The 18,346-nt window shown below is 39.3% G+C and overlaps 1 protein-coding gene and 1 non-coding gene across 12 annotated transcripts in view; both read right to left on the reverse strand.

The window, feature by feature from the left end:
- Nucleotides 1-18,346, reverse strand: part of CYRIB (CYFIP related Rac1 interactor B) — a 131,264-nt gene that overhangs the window by 33,549 nt on the left and 79,369 nt on the right. For 4 of the 11 annotated variants that reach the window (XM_037048548.1, XM_037048545.1, XM_037048546.1 and 1 more), the window contains 2 exons: nucleotides 17,369-17,407; nucleotides 459-541 (listed from right to left, as the gene is read on the reverse strand). In XM_037048548.1, the coding sequence (XP_036904443.1) occupies nucleotides 459-531 (73 nt within the window). In that variant the 5' untranslated portion in view covers nucleotides 532-541; nucleotides 17,369-17,407. Of the gene's footprint in view, nucleotides 1-458; nucleotides 561-1,433; nucleotides 1,519-17,131; nucleotides 17,151-17,368; nucleotides 17,408-18,346 lie in introns of those variants that run through there. The other 7 variants (XM_037048550.1, XM_037048552.1, XM_037048554.1 and 4 more) reach the window with 5 other exon arrangements.
- On the reverse strand, nucleotides 13,071-13,138 carry LOC118989015 (small nucleolar RNA SNORD102). The gene has a single exon (XR_005066915.1). It is a non-coding gene; the product is annotated as a small nucleolar RNA SNORD102 (small nucleolar RNA).

Genomic DNA, 18,346 nt, shown 5'->3' on the forward strand with positions numbered 1-18,346 from the left:
TTTTAATATTATGCCCAAATTACTGAGCTTTGAATGGCCTTCATGAACAGATTTGTATTAAAATACTTCATTAGGCAGACACTGTTAATAGTTAATTTTTCTCAACTGCAATAATTCCCCCCAAATACTGTTTCTATTAACAAATCGTGAAGTAGCATTTGTCCTTTCCATCAAATTTTTTTCATAGAAATGTTTTCATTAGAGCTCTCAAATTGTAAAATAATGTCCAATTAAAAGATATGAATCTCTTATAAAAAGTCAAGATAGCATTTTATCACAATTTAATCTAAAAAATACGATTTGCAGTTCTAGAAGGCACCAGAAATTTTATTCAAACAATTCATAGCTCAGTCATGCAAAGCAGTTAGAGAGATGGCAAAGTGGAAACATTCATTTAGTGCAAGACAGACGCAGTCTACTGCAGGCAAAGAGAAATAGATATAAAATCATCTTCTCACTTTCAAAATCAAGGAAAAAATTTGGCCCCTGCTCAAGGTCTGTGCATGTCAAAACTTTAAGAAGATTCCCCATGTTAAGGTACCTGTCAAGACAAGAATAAGAAAAGAGAAAATATCCCTTTATAAAAAAGAACATCGGAAATTTACTTTTTGTTTAAATAGTAACAGGGAAATGTTCATTAGGCCATGAATTCGTCCTTCAGGTCACCCGGACGTGCTCTGGCAGACAGCAGACCGGGTGCTCAGCGTGCGGATGTGTAGGACCTGGGGGTGAAATGCGCTTTCCTGTACACAATGGCACGACTGTCGCTCTACTTCTTCTCAAAACTCTCTCAAGACAAGGTTCATTAATGGCCTTATAATGAAAAATTCTTTAAGTATTCCAATAGTGCTAGAATTCTGAAAAAGAAATTGCTGATCAAGAATTACTCACATGTAATCTTGTTTTAAATTGCACTGAAATAATCATTTATTCCAAAGCCAAATATCTAGAGTTTTGGCCACAGCTCACCTTTGCCTTTCGTCTTAAAAGAGAAGAACATAAAGCTTACTTCCCGTATGCCACGAAATAAAGCCTACGTTTCTAACCAAATTTGGATTCTCGATTTGCGGAGGTCACTTGGCACCGATTCTGGACACGCAGCACACTCCCGATTTCTCACAAAACCGCCGGAGGGCTGTGCGCGTCGTCACCACGGCATACTGTCAGAACGTTCATCATAAGGCTCCCGGCTTCATGGACTAATGAAAGGACAGCACTGGCTACAGACTCAACACGATTTTAGCAAATGAAAAACTAAAGAATTATACATATGATGGCGATGTTTGCCTACGATTAAGGAAAAGAATCATGCAAACTTTGATTCCCCATGTCTTATTAACGAATACTCTGGCTGGCCTTCACTGCGGTGTGAGTATAATTAACCTTTCACCTTTACCATTATGCACCAGCCGTGAAGGGCTAAAGAGACTTACTTTCAAAGTCCAAGAAAAAATGTGCTGCATTGTGGTCTATGTCCCTGGTTAGCACCTTAATGAGATTACCCATGCCAGCAAACCTAAAAATAAAAATGGCAACATCATTTAGTTCCAGGAAAAAAATTTTAAGCAGAGGCCTGGGATTCGGCAAAGGCTGGCTTGCTCATGATTACCAACAGGTGCGAGTCTGTATGCTCCTGGCACTGCAAATGTGGAACAACAAAAGCACAGTTGCCTGTGAGTTCATAGCACTCGTCCCTGTTTTCCACATATCAAAAAAGTTACATACGCAAGATTGAAAAAAGATTAGATTTTTAAATAGAACTTGCAATATTTACATTTGATTAATCTATACTAGTGTTACTTCTTTAAAATGGTTGAGGCAAATATTCTTAATTCAAATTAACATAAAAAAATTTTCCTAGTAAGCAAATATTAAGAGCATATTTTTAAATAACAGGAATATTTTCCTTCTGTAGATCAAACCTACTGGGAACACAAAGAAGCAGTATTCAAACCATATTTAACCATTAAAGACTGAGGGAGTTATCAATTAATGACCTATTTAAAAATTTTTACCACACATAGACCAATTATTTCTTATATCATCTATACTCCAAAGATAAATCAAACATGTTATTATTCAACTCATGGACTGATTATTCAACAATATTAACTATATACAACCGTACAAAGCAGGTAACTTAAAAGTTAACACACCAAACCAGTATGAAGGGAGCCAATGACTACCGTAACTTAGTAAGTTTGCAGAAGAAAAACAGTAAAAATAGGGTACTGGCGTAAATCTTGCCCAAGCATTTGCCATGACTCAGTGAGGACGGAAGTGGAGGGAGACTTCAGGAACATCAGGAAGCCAGGTTCAAACTTGGAAGTGGCAGTAGCTGTAAGTCCCCTCCCCCAATCTCAATACTTTTTCTCCAAATATGGAACTGCTAGCAAATATAAATGAAATTAAACATAAAAGTAATAATATTTTTAATGAATGAAAGAAGACACCTTATTACTCATCCCCATTACAAGAAGTCTGAAAAGAGTTATCATTTCTAGCCACCCATTTCTGTGGGTGTTGGCCCCCCTCCCCCACCCACTCCCTGGACAATGGTCTATGTCCCTAACTTTAAATTCCACAAAGAGGAAGTAACAGTGTATGTGTAACCGTTATCTGTTGGACTGACACACATTTCTTTAGAAAATGTTGAAGCAATTTAATTTATTCACAAATATGGTAAATAATAAAGGGCCCCCTCTCTTTCAAAACAATAGTCTCCCAATGGAAGAAGCAGGATCTGTCTTATTTTGGTATCAAAATCCCTATTACACAGAATTTCACTGGAAAGATTTTGTATGTTTTACAAAAATGGGTTAGTTGAGTTAAAAACTAAAAAGGAACTACTTTATATTAATTATCTTATACATTATAGAAAGCTTAAGAATATGAACGCTTTTTGAAAAACTGATTAGAGAGTGAGAGAGAGAGACTGATTGATTTGTTGCTCCACTTACTTATGCATTCATCAGTTGATTCTTATGTGTCCTGACTGGGGATCAAACCTGCAACCTAGCATATAGAGACAATGCTAATACCAACCTTTTATATATAAGGGAAATATAAGCACTGTTCCAAAATCATCACATTCAAATAATTACCTCAAATTGGTTGGTAAATTTATTTAATAAATTGTAGAAACCATTTAGAGATAAGACTATTTCACTGCTTTAAGTTTTAAAAGCTTTCAAATACAACAGAATATGTTTCCAAACACATAAATTCTCTCACTAACAAGAACTGAGACCAAATATGCAAAGAACTACCTAGTGTATCAAAGCGTCAACTACAGATGGAAAGTAAGCTTGAGAAAGCTGTAACTGTTTTAAGGGGGAACAAGGCAGCACATCATTTGGTGGCAAGAATTTATTTAGTCCATGGAATCAAACCAGAATCCCAACTCTAGCTTTCCTAGCTGTTTGGCCTTGAGAATGCTGGTTAACCTCTCTGGGCCTTGTTTTCTTTGTCAGTAAAATATACGTAACCATAGTTACTATCTGAGGGGTTATGATGAGAGTTCAAAGCACTGACTGAACACAGTGACACACAGAAAGCATTTAATAAATGTTGGTTGCCATTAATATTGTAACTCAAAACACAAAATAACTTTTTGAAAAACACTAATGGTTCTATTTCTTTTCACACAAACTAGTTTTCAATATATCAATTAATTGCAATGTTATGAATTACAGTGTATCATGAGGCCATTTTTGTCAAGAACTTTGCTGAAATCCTGTCCTAAAATTAGTGCCATGAGACCACAGCAAGTACAGGAGGGAGGAGGAAGGCAGAGATTAGTTTCCTTAGCTTTTCACTTGCGCGCACACAGCAGATCCTCAGGGAAGGAGAGAAACTAGCCGGGTCTGCCAGCTCCACTTTCCTACACCCCTCCTGCAAGTGTCCTCCGCTATTCGGTCCTTTTGCCCAGGCGTCCAGGCCTACTGCAACCCCACACCCCTCACCCTGCTTCACACCTGGTCCTGACCTATGCACTCTCCGTAAGTGCTCAAAGATTTAGCACTTCTTAACCTCTTCAGTACAAATACAGACTCTTAGTTTGAAAATGGCCCAGTTTATCCAGTACAAGTTTCTCGGCCCCAGCACTACTAACCACACAGGCTGTGACAACAAAAAATGACTAAAGATAACACCAAATGCCCCATGAGGGGCAAAACCACCCTGGTTGAGAACCACCGATGTAGTACAATAGTGGTCCAATGCAGTAAGGACCTCCACCACACAGCACGCAAGAAAGATGCTCTGCAGGCAACTCATACCCTGTGTGTCTCCGAACAAAAGCTCATGGGATTTTTCAAAGATCTGGAAATATAATAATCATTATATTATTAGTCGTTATATCTTTTCTTATAAGGACAAGCAAAAAAATTAAAACCATATCCGCCTTGCATTGTTTAAATCTTCAGTCAAAAACAAAACAGAACAAAACCTCCTGTCCCCTCGGTGTGGCTGATTTCAGTGAACACGACACAGTGCCTGACTGTCAGTTATGGTAGGTACCAGAGTGCCTGGGGTTCAAACCCTAGCTAGGCCACTTTCAGCTTTGAGACTTTAGTCAAGATTCCTGACTTCTCCATCCCACTGTATGCTCGTCCTTAAAATGTACACAGTCGTAAACACCTACTGTGGAGGGTTCATGACCTCGTAAGTGGCTAACCTGAGCGCCATGCCTCGCCGTCTCTGTGCTGCGGCTGCCACGGCAGTGCAGAGCCTGACCGACCACAGGACTAGCTCCCAGCAGCCCAGCAGCGGAACCTGTGGAATGTGAGGTTTCAGAGGGTGTGGCAGCCTCACTTCCTGCCACAAGAAGCCAGTCTGTCACAAAAGAATGAAGCCAACTTGCAGTGCAGGGTCACAGAAAGTGTCCTAAGTCACTAATTGCTGATTCTATTTGGTCCCAAGTTCCAACTGCCACTTCCATCAGTTTAGTAGCTACATTTTCTTCTGGTTTTAAGACACCCCAGTTTCTTTCAATCCAGTTCCCCTTTACCTGTTTAGCTGAGTTGGGCTTCGGTCCCTTGCATCTAAAAGATTTCTGACTAGTAAGACTTCTAAGTCTCAGAGGAATAAAAATAAATCTGATACAAAGGACAACAAGATATATAAAAGATCTTTCAGATCATACACAACTTGGTCCAAAATACTACTGATTTATTTTAGAGACACTATTTCAAAGTAAATGGTAAATATATTTCGGAAAGAAAAATGCAAGTCTTACCATTTTAATTAGGAGAAAAAGCTAAAGAATTTTTTTTCAAAATTACTTTTTATTATAATCTTTGGATTCAATCTAAACACTATATTTACTAAGTAATCTGAAAAGAAATTCAATAAACGGAAACCAAATATAGTTTACTTCCAGTGTAATATTTATGGTAGAATTTTGTGACAATGAGCTCTTATATTACAAGTTTGTTTCACAGTTGACTACTTATCTGGAAAACACTCTTCCTGGCTGTGTCTGTGGAATGTGTTTCTGAGCTCACAAAAGGCACTTAATAACTACATCAGACCATTTCCCCACAAAGCATTCGAAGTTTCCTTAAATAAAATAGGAGCCAAAAGAAACACAATGATAAACTATAGTTAACATACTATTTCTTCTCTTTCTAGAAAATTCCTTTAAGATACTTTTACTTCATTTATTCTTTTATGTTCAAGGGCTTTATAATGCTGTGTCCTCTGCCTGGAAAGCCAGTCCCAAGGATGGCTTCTTTCCATCCCTCAGGGCTCATCTCAGATGCCCCCACTTCGGCGAGCTGGGCTGCCATCCTGGATCAATGGCAGCTGCACCCTTGCCCCACTACCTTCTATCACCCCAACTTACTCCTTCAGCATGTAAAACACAAACTCAATCACTCTATTTATCTGGTGTCAGTTTTCTCCACAAGCAATTCAGAAACTCGATAAATATTTCTGAGTGGTGGATGAGAAAGAAGAAAAACTCATCAACACACTGACTCACTTCACTATAAATTGGGGTTTCTTAAACTTGGCAAAATTAACATTTGAACCTATGGTTCTCTTCTGTGGGGTCTGTCCAATGCATTGTAAGAGGTTTAGCAGCACCCCAGGCTTCTACCCTAGCACCCAACTATGGCAACCAATAATATTTCCATATGGTAGAGATCCCCTATGGGGCAAAACCGTCCCCCCAACTAAGAATCACTATTTTAAATGCACATCCTGTTTTGCCTAGTAATTCTGCTACATACCTCCAGTGAATGTACCCCCCCTCTGCCACGTGACCATTTCAGAAGGCTTTTTTTTCCATCTCCTCTAACCTCCAATAACCTACCCTCACACACACAAGAAATGAATTCACTATATTTTTTTACCAATAAAAGAAAGAGAAAGAAACATCTCCTCCTGGCCTGGAATGCTCTGTCCACAGATCATCAAACAACAAGCTCCTCTAATTCAGGCTACTGCTGAATGAGACCACCTCGGAGAGGGCTTCCTTGACCGATCCATCCATCTCTCCCCTACCCTATCGCCTTCTCAGACTGATGGTTACCATTCCTCTGACGATCTGTCTCCCACTGCTGGTGAACTTCAGGCAGGCAGGGTCTTTGTTTTACAGACCACTCCACCCCCAAGTCCTAGAACACTGCCTGGGATACTGTAGGTAGTTACAAATGTTTGTTAATAACTCATGATCAAACATAACACACAGTGTGTTCCAAAGAGGGGAGAGGAAAGACCAAAATATATATTGACAACTGAAAACTTTGAATTGAAAATTAAGGCATTAGAATTCTGAAAGAACTCGCTGCCATCCCAATCAAATTGATAAAGTCAGTCTCCCTCTCTTTGTGTAAAAGCCATAAACTTTATGACAACTACTAAGAATTTTTAAAATGATAAATATTACAAAAATAAACTAACAGATAACATGAATACCACGCAAGTCCACAGTTTGCCATAGGACTATCCTTCTATGGCCATAAATAGGCTCCACAATACAACTAAGAACGGAGACTGGCCTGTATCATACTTCTGATTTTGTAAGACTGAACAGCATTCATGACATTAGACAAAATAAACTTTAAAACTGGTATTAAATTTCATTTAATTTACTCCAGAAATATTCCAAATTTTGTTACATCTTTTGAAAAAGAATGAAGAAGAAGCATGTCAATTCTGCCCCTTCAAAATTTTAGGAGGACAAATTCCAAAATCAAGTCAACATCCATTATCATCCTCAACACAGATAACTGAATAAAGAATGCAAGGAAATATGATGTAGTGTTAGAGAAAGGAAACCCTGGAAATGCACTTTGTTCTCTCCAATAAAATTCAAAACAACAGACATCCTAAGGACACAATCCCACACCTTCCAATTCATGGTGGCTAAGCATGTGTGAATGTGAAAGAAACCCACCACAATGATCAAAAGGGTAAACAAAAGGTAAGCAGAAGGGTAGGTACGTTTTAGGAGCTCAAGAAGGAGCCCTTTCATTTGGAAGCAGAGACTTCTGGGGGGGGGGCGGTGCACACTGCGCTGCTGCTCGGGGTTCACTGGGAGCCAGAGCTGGAGTGAAGCCTGTCTTTTGCTGACAGGATTGGAAAACCAGAGATAGGGTCCTTTTTTCTTCTCACCTTCCAGTCTGCTTAGTCTCTCCCACTGATGGAACGTAATGAGAAGTCGGCTGGCAAAGTGTAGGAAATATGCTTTGCAGTTCTTAGTCCCCATGTCACAAAGCAGAGGATAGGCTTGGGGGTGAGAGTTCACCTCTGACTATGCACCATTTATTTACCCATGTCGCTTGAAGTACAGTGATATTTTCATGCTTCCCCTCAGAGTTCTAGTTCTTGGAAAGCTCGTGCTCAAATTGTCGAGGGATACAGGTGGGCAGAAAAAAACCCTATGGATATAGAGTCCTAGAGGGGCTGTTGAGTCTACTCATTTTATTAACAGCAGAACCTGGGTGCTTAAGTTCTACTTAGGCATGTTTACCACACAAAGATCAGAAAACAAGGAAGAGCAAGGGAAGAAGGGAAATCTTGGTGATGCCACTTAATGAATAACTAGTTGTTGCCCATTGTTATTGTGCTAGGACAAAAGATACTAGTTAGCAGCTGCTCTTGTTGGGAAGGGGGGAAGAGAAGTGGAGTAAGTGTGGTGTGGGAAGGAGGCTAGGGTGCGATGGGCATCTGCGGTGCCCTCAGTAGCAGGATGTCAGGGCACTGCTGGAGATGCTTGAGTGGCTGTTTCTCTCGGGCACTCTGGCACACACCTGTTGGTGGTTTTCAGCATCTTATACAAGGTTAGTCCATTCAATGCCATCAGCTGCCATATTACTACTGTGGGTTGTAGTCTTATTAGAAGCTTGGAAGGAATTATGATTATGCCTCTCCTTTAAATTATTTTGTGCCCAACTGACCCTTCAAATAGAAGAGGTGCCACTGGGGCCCACCTATTTACAGTTATTAAGGTAATTCAGTAGGTATATGTAGGATATTACTCTGCACTGTGTTGAGGAATTACTTCATGTGCTTGTATCAGAAGTGCACCAAATACATGTTTGGTCGGTTAAGTCAACACTTAACTAAAGCCAGAGCTGAATATCATCATAAGATAAACTTTTTAGATACATTAAAAACCCTGAAAATGTATCAAAATTGAATGATTATAATGTTACTAGTTTTAGCAGTCATATTTTGGAAGTTTGACATGAACATTGTTTATTCTCACACTACTTCTCGTCAGCTGCTAGGTTCCTCCTGGAGTCACTCTGCCGCTCATTTGCAGGGTCGGACGGCACCCTTCAGACGCTGAAGTTGCCATTTCACAGGGGCTCTGCAGAGAGACTCTGTGCAGTGTTTGAGGAGGGCGGGGCCTGGGTATTTCCGGAAGCAGATGTGCTAAGAGAGATCGTGGATACAATTTAAAATTTTTTGAAGTTTCTTCTATTCTACCTGCTTGCTGCTTTCTGCTTTCTGCAGTCACTTCGGCTCGAGGAATGGGGGTTGGGGCCATGCAAGTGGCTTTCAGGGTGACAAAACCATGTGAATTTCTGCCTGACTTTCAGCTCTGCATTCACCTGGTTGCATTATCTGCTGTGAGTAGATCAGTTAGAAGGACGTTTTCGGCGTGTGCCAAACAGTTTTTCCGTAATTACCCAATGTCTTAGCAGGTGCCAGCAGGTGAATTAGGTTGTCTGAAAGAACCATTGCTTATTAGTAATATTTTTTGTGTTGGTGTTACTATCTTCAGAGTACAATATTAATATTTTTTATATGAAAGTAGATTTTTTAATGTGCAGTAGCTGCTTGGTTGAGTATTGTGACAAAGCAGTTCCAGAATCACTTGTGTATCTCTGGTAGTTTGTCTTTGGAAGGAGAATTATAAAAGTGATTCACTGTGTTTTGGCTCATACAATTGTATTTTGTTCTATTACATTTTATTATAGTTTCTGCAAATACAACCGAAGGGCGTGAACAAAACTTAAGCTTGTAATGCCTCAGTCACTCCTGGCCTTTACAGTGTATGTTCCACTATCTGTGGAAATGGTGTCATATTCTTCATTGCTGATTTTTCGTTCAGTTAATATTTCTTCAGATTCATAGTACATGTACTACGAGAACCAGACATTTCTTGGCAGACAGGTCAAGCGGAAGCATAGGTGAACTTCACAACACAGCATATTGTCGATTTTAAAGACCCCCTTTTGTTTTTACAGGTGTGAAAATCTAATTCAGATAAAGAAATAGTTTATTTAATATGAAGTAATATTTTTATGCACAACAATATAATTCAGGAACATTTTACAGTAACATACTTTCTAGAAGATGTTTTTTGCCAAGGATTCTGAGCTTGGATTAGATACGTTTCATTTTCTGCACTAGAAATGGTTGGCCGTTTCAAGCGTAAAGTGTAAAGTTTACCCACTTTACAAGTGATATTTGCTTCCTGTAGTTATCATTAATGTCTAAGTTATTTACAAGTGATTTTTTAAAAAGGAATATATATATATTTGGTTTGTTCCCCCATGTATTTTATTTATTTTTCTTTTTAAATTAAATTTATTGGCGTGTCACTGGCTAACCGAGTCATATAGGTACCAAGTGCACATTTCTATGATACATGATTTGCATATTGCATTGTGAGAATATTAGGCTGAGCGAAATATATTTGGTCTTTATCCCCAGTTCCTAACAGAGTTCCTAATCCCCTAGAACTTCCTGGGTGACAGGAGCCTCTTCTGTTTCAATGAGGTGACTCTTAGCAGGACCCTAAATAGCACGAAGACAGAGGCTCCTTAAAGAAAGACAAGGCTAGAGGGTTGTCTCCCTAAAAAAAGACAAGGCATGATTAGAGGGTTGGAGCTTTCAGCCCCATCTCCTGACCTCTGGGCTTCCAATACTATGTAAGGAAATTCATCTGTTAAATCCCCAATTTAAAACCCCCAGCAAGGTCTGTGCTTTCCTGGTTGAAATCTGACTGACACAGAGGACGTTCTAGAGAATAGCTTAATCTTTAACCTTACCAATACCACCTAATCTATCATCACCTGGTACTGGTGTAGCTACTAATAAAGTGAATCTTTGCTTCTCCTTCCTTGGCAAAATGTAAAATAAGAGAAGCAGGAGTCAGTTATCACAGGGTGCCCAGCTACAGCAGCATTACAGTCATACTAAAATCTCCCCATGACTCCCTACCACATGTCAAGATCAATATATAGTATTAGTCTCGTACTTATATGGCATTAAGTTATGTGCCACTTTAAAGAAATGTGACATAAGTGCACGATGGAATGGAAACTGGGAAACTTGATTTCTAGTCTTGACTCTAGCACAAAATAAGCGATTTCATACAAGTCAGTTTACTTGCTCGACCAAGCCTCTCACATTGCTTCTGACAATGGTTTTACATGTTACACGCATCTTTACTAATGCTGACATCTAGTGGATATACTTAGATTCAGTATTCTAAAATGAAAAGTATTATTTAAGCTATTTAAATAAAAGACTTACTAGAATGCCTGACCATGTGCAATAAATAGAACAAATCAGGGGATCAATACTGCCCCTTAAAGGAAGTAAAAAATAATAAAATAGTATTAAATTGTCACAACATCTTTGACTTTGATTCAGAGATTACCAGTACAAATACTCTTCCATGCCTCCAGCCATTAAAATTAAACACCAATGCAAATGACTGCCTCAGCTGCAAGTTCAGAACCAGAAAGCAAAGCAATTCCTGCCACGCCTCTCCCAGCGGGCACAGACACGGGGCATGAGGAGGGCTGGCGTGAAGCTCCAAGGTAAGTCATCTACAAGTGCACAGAATGATGGATGATGAAAATACGAAACAACAAGCAAAAATTAAAATGACCTATTTATATAAGAATTTATTATGAAGGTTTCTCTTGAAAAAATAGGATCATTAAATTAAAAACAGTATTCCAAATTCACTTTCTTAAAATCTCCCGCTATTTTGAAATCCATGAAAAAAATTGTATATACACGTTTGGTAAACTATATATACTGAAATGCAAGGGAATGATAAACACAAAATTTAAGCTAGTGCTTATTTCTGGGGAGGAAAGGTCATAGTACTAGGCAACGTCCAAGGTCTGGGTAATATTCTAGCTCCTCAACCACTGGGGGATTCATGGGAGTCACAACTGGGTTGAACTCTTTCTAATACTCACATGACGATGCATGGATGATCTAATAAATAAAAGCCTCACCATCATGTAAAACATCGAAGGCTTCTACATCCGGTGATTACAGTGCCCGGTGGTGGTGGTTGCTGTTTTAAGTCACGCTCCCTTTACTTAGCTTCTGTCTGCGGATCTCCGTGACAGACACTGAGTATCTGGCACTGAAAAATCCAGACGGTGGAAAAAACTGCACAAGACAGTGTGGCTTTCTTTCAAACAATCACGTAAACGACACTAAGAACATACAGGAAAGGGAGCACTTAACCAAAGGCTTCCCAATGAGGCTGATTCTGTCCTGTTTTCTTTAAATTAGGAAACAATTCAAACATAAAAATCATATTCTACCACCCTAATTAAAGCAGGGACATTTTGCTGTTCTTGCTTCAGATGCCTCCCTACATCTTTGTGCAGTTAACCATCCCAACCTTCCCAGCCAACTTCCCTCCCCTCTCCTCCCCCCATCTCCTCAGGTAACCAGAACTTAAAGCATGCTTCCTTTCCAAACACACTTAGTTTTTTACTACAAAGGTATGTATTCATACAGAACACAGTACTCTATTGTGCTTTTCAACCTGTATGAATGACACACTCAAGGCAATCTGCCAGGACCGTCATAAAGGAATGAGCAGCAATCCTCACTACCATCCTCCAACTGACACGGTTGGGAGGCTCCTGAAGCCCTTCCTCCTCCTTTCTCTCAGAATTTGAGTTAAAAGGTGAAGTAGTCCCTCAAGTAAGACATTCCTCACTTTTTTGATGGGTTGGGGTCCCTTCTTAACATTAATGGGGAACAGTCACTATGAGGAAACAGACATCGAGCAGAATGAATGACCTCATATCCAATTATCAATGAATACGAAAATCTTAGACCAGGAAAGGACTACTCATGCTGCTCTGAATGTCGTGTCCCCTCAAAATTCATGTGTGGAAATCCTAATAGCCAAACAGAGCCTTTGGGAGGTAATAATTAAGTCATGAAGGTGGAGCCCTCATGAACGAGATTAGGGTCCTTATCAAAGAGACCCCAGAGGACTTCCTCGAAAGCTCTACCATGTGAGGACACAGCAAGGCAGTGGTGGGCCCTGACCAGGACCCAACCAAGCTGGCACCCTGACCTTGGAAATTCCAGCCACCAGAACTGTGAAAAATAAATATCTGTGGTTTGTAAGCCACCTAAGTTTATGGTATTTTGTCACCAGAGCCCAAGCTGACTAAGACACATGCTACAATGAAAGACTGAGGCTTGACCATCCGACCTTAGTATGAATTTATTCTACAATATCCATGACAAGTAGCCAACTAGGCTGTACTTTAATACTTTATTCTTCATGGCTATACCCAATAAGTCACTCTATTTTCTTTTTTATTTTTCTCAAGAGCTTTCAGAGCCAGTGAAATGTATTTTTCATGTTGCTTTAGGCAATCAGAAAGACAATCATTAAACACTCTATTTTCAAATAATTTCAATTTTAGACTTTAGTCAATTTCTAGAAACTTCAGCCAATGACCAAATGATGCACAATTAATCCAACACGAATTCTGCCCTCAAGAATTACATAAAACTTGTATTAAGCTGAAATTCGCTGACTTATTCATTTCTCCTCATTGGCCCCAGCTCTCCCTGGCCTTCTGGAACCAAACAAAACGATACCTGAGCCACCTGACAACCCTTTAAATACTTGAAATATCTTACTATACCTATTAAACTGAAGTCCAAAGAAAGTTATCTAACGGACAATATGCATATACTCACATATGCCAAAAATTACAAACGAGGTATCTCCTGTCAAGTAATTATGGAGCTTTAGCTTCTAAAAGACAGTAATGTTTGGAAGGAGTTATTGAGGAAACACTCACCATAAGGGCCTTCCTAAACACAGACTAAGGAAATCGGGCAACAGAACCATTTCTCTTCGACTATGACAGGAACCCCACCTTTGCGTCCAGAGCCCTCGCAGAGGGCCCTGGATGCTGCTGAGCACCAGATGAAAGGGACAGTCCACAAAGGAGCTCTTCCTGTGCGCCGAGTACTACGCTGAGCAGTGCATACACGGTGTTATCTTGTACAATCCTCAACCACTTTTTGAGGCTGGTTAGCATTACAATCTTCATTCTACTTCTGAGCAACCTGAAGATCAGAAGGATGAGCAACTTGCTGTACAGTGAGGCTGGAATTCTCACCCGGGCAAATCTGTGTTCCAACAGTTCTCTTAACCATTTTGCCATATTGCTTCCTAGTCATAAATGAAAGTACACATAATTCATCCCCAAAGTTTCAAAAAATTTCAATTGTTTCTGAAAGAGATTAATTCAATACTAGTGTTAAAATGTCTGAAGTAGGAATAAGATCATAAGAGAAAAAAATAACATGACTAGGAAAAGACGGCAGATAGCTCACTAAGAAATGTCCTACCCTGGCCGGGTAGCTCAGCTGGTTAGAGCAGGGCTCCCCAAACCCCAGGAGGTGACTAGCAGGCTAACTTCATCCTGTTCCCCATCACTCGCATACCCACCTGAGCTCCACGCCCCCCAGCTTCACCCTACTCCCCACTGCATTACCACCTGACTCGACCATCCTCCCCCAATCCCACCCTGTCTGTGGAAAAACTGTCTTTCACGAAACCTCCACAAAAACGGTCCCTGGTGCCCAAAAGGTTGCCCGGGTTAGAGGGCCATCCCAGTACACCAAGATTGCAGCTTCAATCTGGTCCAGACACATCCAAGAAGCAACCAATGACTGCATACATAAGTGGAACAACAAATCAAAGTTTCTCTCTTAAAATCAATTAATAAAAATTAAGAAAGAGAGAGAGAAAGGGAGAAAGGAGAGAGAGAGAAGGGGGAAGCAAGCCTTAAATACTTCCCTACCATTAGTCAGGACTTTCTGTCTGAGCCTGGCACACTAAAGAATTTATACAGTGAAATTACAGGAGGTCACTGCCAAATGTTTCCCTTGTTCCTGAACTTCAATTAAAATCATTTGATTAAATATAACTCCTTAAGGGTCATCATAAGCAGTATATAACAACAAAATATAAATGCTCTCTTCTTGGTGATCACATAATTTTTAAGACAGGTACTTGAACGATTCTACATTTATAAATCAGTATCTCGTATAATGCTAAAAAGACTCCTCCAACAGGGACACTGCATTTTGATCTTGCAGGGGAGGTGGTAATTAGAGCTGAATGCGTTTTCACTGCATCACTTTAAAAATACTAGTTGGACAATGGAGACCGATTCCCTCAGTACATTTAAAAAGTATACTCCATGACTACTTTCAAATGACAAGGCCTGATACCTTTCACTAAATAACACTGTAAAAGCTGACTTACCACCCCCCAGAAAAACTGATTAACGACAAATAGGAGGCATTCCATTGTTTTCTGATAGTGGAGTACATTCATTTTTAATGGATTTCTTCAAAACGTTAAGTGAGACAAATGCAGAATGTATATATCATGTAGTTTTCTAAACTAAGTATGTTATCCAATAACTATAGCTTTTAAAGTTCTACATAGCATATACGAGGACAATATTTATTTAAAACAAGGTTCAATTGATTTAACTATTTTGAATGTTTCACCGTATGTCTGAAGTTGCAAGAAGTGACAGAACTGAGAAAGGACAGAAAATCTGAGCCCAGAGTACAGGGTTCACGAAATGACTTGAAACCACGTAGCTCAACTCTCTAATTTTCTTTTAAATGGACTGAGAACTATATAAACTTGGTGACTTGGACAAAAGCAGCAAATTAGTTTTGGGTTGTGTTTTTTTAGTGGAGCTTAAGCTGATGACCTTGGCAGTGCAGCGTTTGAGAACATCTTTAAAATACAGCATCAGGGTCAGATCATACTGACAGAACCAAAAAAATCCCACAAGTCAGATACCCACTGTGTTCCCTTCAAAACAAGTATTAGTGCTGTTTTCGCTACCAACCGAATTTCAATAGATCCGCCCTGCCCTTTATTTGTGCCAGTCAGCCGCAAGGTGCTGAACACACACTCAGATCGAGTGAGGCCACTCCGGGCTCTTCCTAACAGAGGCTGGCATGCTGTCATTGTACAGCTCCTGCTGAAGCAGCTGAGAACACTGGATGGCTTTGCCAGCCTTGACCTTGATTGTGTGTTTCCATCAGAGCACTTACTATCTGCATCCTCCCTGTGGCAATTAATTACGACATTTCTCTTGTTAAACTTTTGGCATCTTGAACTGCTTTATTTTTTACATGTGTAGTTTGCATTTCTTGAACTAGAACGTGAGTTCCTCTGAGGCAGCAAATTCCAAGGTTTAACTCTTATCTTCTACACCATTTTCCACAGAATCTTATTTTGTGATTATTAACCATCAACCAGAAGTTTTTTCAAAGCTATTTTGAAAACTTCTAGCCTACACCACTAGAATGTTTTTTAAGGCATAGATGTGTAGTGTAACTCAAGATTAGTTACACAGAACATAAAAAAACTTCTCTTATCAAATATGATGAAGGAGAAAAGGCCTAGATGATTCTTCACTAACAGGAGTTTGATTTTAATCAGGGATCCAGAGAGGGAATTCAGTGCCTGTGAATCTGGATGGGGACCTTTTCACTAACTATGCAAAATTTAGCAATTCCTTCAACCAAGAGTACAAGCAACAAACCACAGTATGAACCTGTCATCAATAAGAGATATGTTCATATTTTATTAATTACTGTGAACTCCTCACTTTAAAAAATTATAGTTAAGTATTTAGCAGAACTGTCACCAAAATTTATTCTCGGTAAGAAGCATATGCATAACTCTATCAGAAACTTGCATTTTTAATATGTGTTAACTTTTTCAATACATCTGGTTCCCTTTTTAATCCTCTTTTACTTCCTAAAGAAAAGATTACAATCATCATTCTGAGAAGGGATTCACAGGCTACACTAGAGGTCACGGCACCAGAAATGGGCGAGCGCTCCCCGCACTGACACAGAGCGGGTAAGGCGATCCCAGTTCCAAAGGCCATCTCGGTAACAGGCAGGCAGGTCTGACAGAATGTCAGGCAAGTTTGGAAATATAAATGTCTCTATTTATGGCTAGGAAGAGCACCAACAGATTTAAGCTGATCATTTTCACGTGAAGAACACCAACCAAAGGATCTACAGAAAAACCACATTTTCAAATACCCATTAACTTGTTACAATTACAGGACTATTAATGTTTAAGTACTCAGGACCATTTAACAGTAACTATTTTTTGTTGTGCTGTTTACTTCGAAGACTTTTTAACAATTATCAAAACCAGTAATTGATAGAATTCTTATTAAGGATGTATGTAAAACTGTCCTCCATTGTAGCTTCCAATTGAGTAAATATTTTAATCTACTAGAATTATGGCTTAGACCTTTTCTGATCAACTATACTGATGATAGCTGAAATCACGTAAAAGGTAATTTGCAAACAAAACACATACCTCTCCTATTGAAAGAAAGCTGTAAAAAAAAGTTCTAATTAATTTACATTTCTCCACTACTTCCTAGTCTAAGCCACAAACTAAACAATATAGGGTATTATTTCCTAAAGATATTTTTAGCAATTAAATATTATGCACAGAACATTTTCCTTAAATTAGGTTTAGCCAATGTATGTTTTCATTTAAATCATGACTTTTCTTTGTATTTGAATAATCATTTCCCCCAGCCATATTTACCTTCAGCCAGTGCTGGTGATTCTGCTCTCGTCCCTCTATCTGTTTAAAGAAAGAAAAAAGAAAGAACGTCTAAAACATTTTTATACTTCAGAACAACTTGAATTTGACCAACACTAACAATATGGTTCACAAGGGCAATCACAGGTCACATGCACATGCTGTACATGTGCGTATGCACGTGTCTCCTTGGATCAACGCAACAACTGTCTACAGAGGACCTACTAAGAGTAAGGCCCAGGTTACACCTGGAAAACACAAATCAGTGACAAAACACCCTAGCTGTCACCCTCAAGACACTCAAGGACTAGCAAGTGTACTAACAAAAGTGCACAATTCTCATTATAGCTTATGAAACAGAAGAAAACAAGGGAAGAAAATGAGTAATTCTTTTTTATTCTTGTAATGGGGCCTAAAATACATCAAAAGAGGCATATTTCTAAATTCCATTACAGTCTAAGTTCATTTGGTTTCAGTGTACTACTGAGAAAAATCAGGTTCATTACAGGTGTTAAGTAAGACCCTTGTACTCCGTCACAATAGCCTATTATGTGCCAGAGGCACGTGCGGCAAAACCCAAGCAAACCACATGGTCCTCTCTCGGACCAGCTTTACTATTTCAGAGCCTAAAACAATTTTAGGTAAAATTAAATCTTCAGAATGAGTTTATTCTAATTTTCCAACTAAGAGCAACTATAGCCACTATAACAAACCAGCTTAGTTCACACAGAATGAGAAGACACATTTAACCAATGTAACTTAGTCACCTTTATGTGAAAATTTCCTTCCCTAATTGTTTATTCTATTATCCAAGAGTCCTGGATTTAACAAACGTGCAATTTCTATGAATAAAAGTGTTTGGTAACACCTTGAAGGGATGGGGCACTGCCTTCCTAAAATGACATGACATTCACACTGTCTTCCGAAGGCTGAAATGTGGCGCTGTGGCGCTGACAGACAATAAAACAAACACAAGCCCTG

Source organism: Sturnira hondurensis, unplaced genomic scaffold (genome assembly GCF_014824575.4).
Source record: "Sturnira hondurensis isolate 20B ecotype Veracruz unplaced genomic scaffold, ASM1482457v3 Scaffold0006413, whole genome shotgun sequence".
Taxonomy (NCBI): Eukaryota; Metazoa; Chordata; class Mammalia; order Chiroptera; family Phyllostomidae; genus Sturnira; species Sturnira hondurensis.